The 6,429-nt window shown below is 56.1% G+C and overlaps 1 protein-coding gene across 3 annotated transcripts in view; it reads right to left on the bottom strand.

Moving 5' to 3' along the window:
• Positions 1-1,292: 1,292 nt before the first annotated feature.
• The window catches only part of GALNT18 (polypeptide N-acetylgalactosaminyltransferase 18), a 348,597-nt gene continuing 343,460 nt past the window's right edge, over positions 1,293-6,429 (bottom strand). For all 3 annotated transcript variants that reach the window (XM_088017777.1, XM_028116986.1, XM_028116987.1), the window contains one exon: positions 1,293-1,615. In XM_088017777.1, coding sequence (XP_087873903.1) covers positions 1,469-1,615 — 147 coding nt within the window. In that variant the 3' untranslated portion in view covers positions 1,293-1,468. The remainder of the gene's footprint in view (positions 1,616-6,429) is intronic.

Below are 6,429 nucleotides of genomic sequence, written 5' to 3'. Positions count from 1 at the left end.
CCAGAAAGCTTGAGGGGGTGAGTGGGGCTGAAAGTTGTCCAGGAAGCATTTCCTCCCCTGAGTCTTCCAACCCATCATTCACTGTTGCTCTGCTATGAGCCAGAGGGTTGGAGGTGGTGCTGGGGGTGGTGCTGGGGGTGTCCTTCTAACTAAACACAGGAACCCCCAACCCGAGGAAAGCCTCTTGGGACTGGGAAGCTATTGGAGGGACAGAAGATTGGGTAACAGGCTCCAAGAAAGACGGTTCTACTCGGAGGGTCACTGGTCTCCTGAGGCTGGGCCCAGAGGGATGACTTGGAGCCATAACTGAATAAGCCATGTGTTATGGGTTCAACTGTGTCCTCCCAAAAGCTCAGAAGCCCTTACCGCTCAGTGCCTCAGAATGTGACCTGATTTGGAAACATAGTCTTTACAGAGGTGATCCACTTAAATGAGGTCACAACGGTGGGCCCTACTCCAGTATAACTGGTGTCCTTATAAACACAGGAAACGTGGACCGTGAGGCAGATACACACAAAGGGAAGAAGACATGAAGACACAGGAGGCACATGGCCACCTGCAGCCGAGGAACGTCTGAGGCCACCAGGAGCCAGGAGAGAGACCTCAACCAGATATTGTCTCATGGCACTCAGAAGGACCCAACTCCACCCTTGCCTTGACTCTGGACTCCCAGCCTCCAGAACCAGGACAGAATGAACTTCTGTTGTCGAAGCCACCCAGTCTGTGGCCCTTTGATATGACAGCCCCCGGAAACAAATATAGGGTGACTCCTGGAAGGAGCCACTGGCTGGGGGCGTCTGTAGGTGAGGGTCATTGCTGGGGGCCTGAGCAGGGGACCGCTTTGGGAGGTGAGGGAGGTGACATCAGGGGAGGGCAGCAGAGCTTGAAGCCTGAAGCCCTGCAGCGGATGGCCCAGTGGCCAGCGAGCAACACCACCCTCTCCAGGGATGCTTTCTCCAGAGGACGCAGGTGCTGTAGTGGAGGCAGAAGGAACCCGGAAGGTGATAGTGCCCTTCTTGGCACCCTGGGCCTAAGGGAGAAAGCTGGCGGTGTGCACAAGCTCCCACTGTTGGCGGGGGCTTCGAGCCTCCTTTCTCGAGGACGAGGAGCAGGAAAAGCAAACAGGGACACGAACTCCAAGTTCCGAGGAACCAGGCAGGAATCTGCACGGAGCCCCGAGTGACCGCAGAAACCCTTTTCTTAATCAATAGTGTTTTATTGTCAGTTATAAATATTTTCCATTTGTCCCCTATTTACAGTTGCAAAATAGTTTATGATATTACACCATCACCCACCATTCGGCACCTTTCTATAAACTCCATGAAAATCGCATAGGAAATAAAAAGCTCTTTTCTGGGGGGGCTCCCACTAACCCGGTTCCCCCCGACTCCAAACAACCCCACATGGACAGCAGGCAGCAGGTGCTACACAGTAGCAAAGGGACGGGCGGGGGCGGCTCCCTGCGGGGTCAGGACGCCAGGCTCCTCAGGACGTTGGTGATGCTCCAGTGCTGGCCCGAGCACCTCTGCAACACCAGCTGGAAGCCAAACTCTGAGTCGCTGTTCTCCTGCAGCTCCAGGCAGCGCTTGGACTTGCGGTTCTGGATGGGGCCTCCCTAGGAGCCAGGGCGGAGAGGGCAGTCAGAGGGAAGAGAGGCAACATGGGGAGATGTGGGGGACCTCGGGCCCAGAGACCGGGGAGGGGGCAGGATTATCAGTGCGTCTTGATGCCTGGGAACCAGCGAGGCTCCAGGAGGGGTGGGGGGCCAGCTTTCCCATGCAGCCCCAGGCTCCCCTCCTCTGATACGTCTGTCTCTTCGCTAACACTGAACGTGTGCGTCAGTTTGCTTCACAGGGTCCTAGATCTTTGTTGGGATGGAGAAACCCTAGCCCGACTTCCGTCTACTTGGCTGGGGTGTGGCAGGCTGCTTTGCTCCTATAGCTCCCAGCCTAGGGGCCGGGCCCTGTTCCCCACAACCATGGGCTGGGGTCCTTATGGCTCTCACATCACACCTGCCCGGGTCAGGCCACTGTCTTCTCTCACTTGGACACCTGCATCAGCCTCCTTGCTGATCCCCCTCTGACTTCCAGATGCAGGGAAGAGCGATCTCTCTAAAATGCACATTTGGCCTAGAGGACAGAGCTCACGTCCAAGTGCGGCCCGGAAGACCTTCATGGCTTCATCTCCTCTCTCAGCTCCCACAACTTTCACACGGCCGTACCAAACTCCTCGTGGTTGTCTAAACCTCCTTGCATTACATCAGGGTTCCTGGTATTGAGCAAGCTGTGTCCTGTGGTGGGGGTCAAGGTCAGGCCAAGCCACAGTCATGTTTCAAGGCTCAGCTCCTGCTCCATCTCCTCCAGAAGCCTTCTCACCTCCCACCTCACCCCCACCTCCACCTCCTCTCCTCCAGTCCATGCAGCCGACTACGTGCTCTTCACCCCGGGCTTGCTCCAGCTCGGCACCACTGACCGCCGGCGGAATGACTTGTTTCCTTGTCTTTCCCCTGCTCTATGCCTTAGCAATTTCTGTGCCCTTAACATCCAGCAAAAAGCCTGGTACCTAACAGATGATTGGTAAATGTTGGCTGTCACGACCGGCAGAGGTGAGAGGGGATGGGTCACAGGACAGGGGTGCGGTGCCAGCTGTCTCACTCTGGAATGGCCCTGAGCAGGCCTGGCAGCAGGGAGAGGGAGGCCCCTGCCTCTTATGACCGCAGCCCATGCCCGCCCCAGTGAACAGCACACTGGGAGAGATGGAGACTGCACACTTCTACTGTAAGGGGGCATCCCCAGTCTGCTCCCACTGTCCCTGTGGTGCCAAATGACATGTGTCAAGAGAACAGTGAGACTCAGTTCTCACAGTGACCTCAGAAGCTGACAGAAGTTACTGTGGCCGGACACACATATCCCCGAGAGCCCACACTGCCACGCCCGGGTGTGTATCTAGCAGAAATGCATGCACCAAAGACAAGCACCCGAGTGCTTCTGAAACATGGTTTGTAAAAGCTCCAGCCTGGACGCAAACCCAGACGTCCATCAGTAGTAGAATGGGTCAATAACCTGGGGTTAGTCACATGCTGGAATACTGCACAGCATCAGAAATACACAGACTAGAGCTCTGCTCAGTATGAAGAAACCTAACAGATAAGCATGTTAGCACCAGAGGCCAGAGAATACACACAGAATTCCACTGACAGACACCAAACAGGCAACGTAGGACCAGTGTTAGAGCCAGGATGGGGGTGATCTCTGGGGAGGGGGGAGTGGGAAAATGATGGAGAGGAGGCCAAAGAGGGGGTTCTGGGGTGCTGGTAGTGCGCTCCTTCCTGACCTGGCTGCCGGCAACATAGGTGTTTGCTTTGTTTTAAATCACTGGAGCTGAACATTTATATTTGTGTGGGGTTTTTTGTATGTGTGTTATTTTTCAATTAAAAAAATTTTCTAAAAGATGTAGCTCCCTCAGAAGGGACTTGACCAGTGGGTGAGGGAAGCAGGTAGTGAGAAGCTGGATGGCAAAGGGGAGCAAGAGTGTGTCTGTATGTATGTTGGGGAGTAGCAATGGAAATCCCAATTTCCAGCGTGTGGGAGATGGCCCAGCAAATCTCTTTCAGAGTATTCAAGGGAAGAAAGCAGGTCTCTCCTGCTGCGCCCCAAGGCCAGCAGTGACTCACTGCACCCAAGAGCAGACAGACAACAGAGCAAAGGGGAAACCCAAACAGCGAGCTCATCTGGGGACCACGGGCTCAGCCCGGAGAGACACCCGCAGGCGGAGGCCTTGCAGGGATGGAGAAAAGAGAGGCCATGTGACAGGGGCTCAGAAAGGACCCTGGAGGGCGCCTGGGTGGCTCAGTTGGTTAAGCGACTGCCTTCGGCTCAGGTCATGATCCTGGAGTCCTGGGATCGAGTCCCGCATCGGGCTCCCTGCTCAGCAGGGAGTCTGCTTCTCCCTCTGACCCTCTTCCCTCTCGTGCTCTCTATCTCTCATTCTCTCTCAAATAAATAAAAAAAAAAAAATCTTTAAAAAAAAATCTATTAAAAAAAAAAAAAAAGAAAGGACCCTGGAGTCCCCAAGTGAAAGAGACTCTGAAGGCCGACCCTCCTGCTCTCATCGGCAACCTGAATGACCTCTTCTTCAGCCTGGGGCCTCCGGCGCTGCTTGGCTTCCTCCAGGGATGACGCACGCAGCCCTCCTGAATCAGCGCTCTTTCCCAAGCTGCTCTGCCCAGGAGTGTTCTCCTCTCCCACTGAACTAAAATCCTTGTCTTGGGGGCATCCAGAAAGGCTCCCCAGACTGTCCCCTGAGGTTCCCACACTTGGGTCTGCTCTGCTTCTCCACCCTTTCCCTCCCAATAGGGGAAGGCGAGGCCCATGTCCCCCGAGTTCTATGCTTTTCTAGGTTAAACTGACCTAGTTCCGTGTGGAACAATTTTGTATAATTTCTCCATCCTGGCTGCCCTCCTTTGGACCAACTCCAGTTATTCCGACTGCCAAGCAGAGGGCCACCACCTCATTTCCACAGGACAACAGGCTCCTTCAACATAGCCAACAAATCGGCACTTTTGGTGGCCACACCATACTCCTGGGATGATGATGGGATGGCAGCCCCAAGTTGTCCCTTGGAAGCTGTGGGTCCCCATCTTGTCCCTCAAAAGCTGGACCTCTGGACCCAGGGACATCCCCTGTGACATTGCCAGCCCATCGCTCTGCCCAGCCCAGCCCAGGTTTCTGTGGTTTCCGTTTCTCTGGCCTGAGCATGTCTGCCACCCGCTCCTGGGTTGGGTGATGTCACTGCTGCGTCCTTGGCACATGTGTGGCCGGCCCCCCTGGCCCGCTGACATCCCCGCCAGCCGGCGGTGTGCCTCAGCCTACGTTGCTAGGAATGGAGCCGAGGCAGGGCGCAGGTGAGACCAGTCTGGCTTTAATCCACAACGCCTGCCAGCCCTCCTGGCGGGGAGATGGGCAGGGCGGGTGCTGACCGGTGATGCTTCTTTCCTGCTTGTCAGCGGGTGGCCGTGGGTAAGCCTTTCCACTCCCTGGTTCCATGGTGTCTAGGACCAGATGATCATTTCTGTCCTGATTACTGGAGGACGAGCAGAAGGAGTCATGGGAAACCCTTTCACCAGCTCTAAAACAACAAGAGGATGTGAGGCTGCTCAAGGTATCAGATGGGGGCTCTGGAAAAAGTGCACAACGGGCAGGACAGGGGCCAGACCCAGTGCCCACTCGCTCTGCTCAGGCCCGACTTTTCAGTGTTTCCTCAGGGGCGGGGCTGCTTCGGCCACCCTCAGACCACTGAACCTGGAGAAACCTGTCCAAAAGAGAGAAGGCCGCGGCCTCTCCTTTCCTGCCATGACTCGGGCACATTCTACGCCTTCCACAGGGCACCTTGCCAAGCCTGAGAGAGAAGGAGATCTCTGAGAAGGAAAGTGTTCCTTCAGAGACTCAACTATGACATTTCCCAGGCCCCATCCTGGCCCTCAGGACCCTGGAGACAGGAAGTGTGGTGACCCTGGGGCAGAAACAGCCCATGTGGCCTCTGGGCAGGATGTGGAAGAAACAGAGCGGGGCCAAGAGCTGTGAAGGAGACGCGGCCTCAGTGATGAGAGTATCTGGGCCTGTCAGGGAGGGTGAAGTATGCGGTCAAGGCAAGCTCCCTCCCTAGGGGCTCCAAGAGGAGAATCTTCTAGAGCAGAAGAGGAAGGCCTGCTTGGAGGCCTCACTGAGCAGCCCTGGAATGTGTCTTGGGAACACGTCCGGGCTGTGGAAAGAGGAGGCAGGCCACTTTGCGTGCTGCCTCCCTCCTGTCTTCCTTCTCGGCCCTCAGCCTACCTCACTCAGTAACCTCCAGGCTCTCGCCCGCTCTCTGGGCCCATTCCCTTCACCAGAGTTGCAAGGGAGCCTTCCTTTCCTCCGTTCGATCCCTTCCTGGTGAGCTCAGCACGCTCGGGAGCAGCCTGGTGGTGTTATCTGCAGCTCTGACTGTGGGCTCTGCCTAGAGATGGAGCTGATAAGAGTCAGCGCTTATTTCCCAGGTGCCGTGCGCTGGGTCAGATGCCCTACATGCCCAATCTCACGTATTCCTCAGGAGAGCCCCAACAGCCGCAGATGGCACTTATCCCCACTTCACAGAATTGGAGACGGGGGCTCAGAAAGGTTAGGACACAGACCGAGGGTCACACGGTCAAGTGGGTGGTGGAGCCAGGCTGGCAGCCCCATTCACTGCTCGTCACTAGGACGCGTGGCTAGGCCCACCACACCATTTCTCCCACCCTGTGCCCGTCTCAAAGTAGCGGTCTCAACCGCTCAGTGCCTGGGGTGGAGGAAGGTCATTTTTGATGGGCTTCTGGGGCTCTGGGGGGGCTAGTTCCTTTGAGGGCTCTTTGCAGATACATGACTCATCCAACCATCTGAGATTTAATGAGAGCCA

The sequence above is a fragment of the Eumetopias jubatus genome, unplaced genomic scaffold, assembly GCF_037043125.1.
Source record: "Eumetopias jubatus isolate StellerSeaLion01/CBP00866 unplaced genomic scaffold, mEumJub1_p1.0 scaffold_13, whole genome shotgun sequence".
In the NCBI taxonomy this organism is placed as follows: domain Eukaryota; kingdom Metazoa; phylum Chordata; class Mammalia; order Carnivora; family Otariidae; genus Eumetopias; species Eumetopias jubatus.
This window is presented reverse-complemented; position numbering and strand designations above follow the sequence as displayed.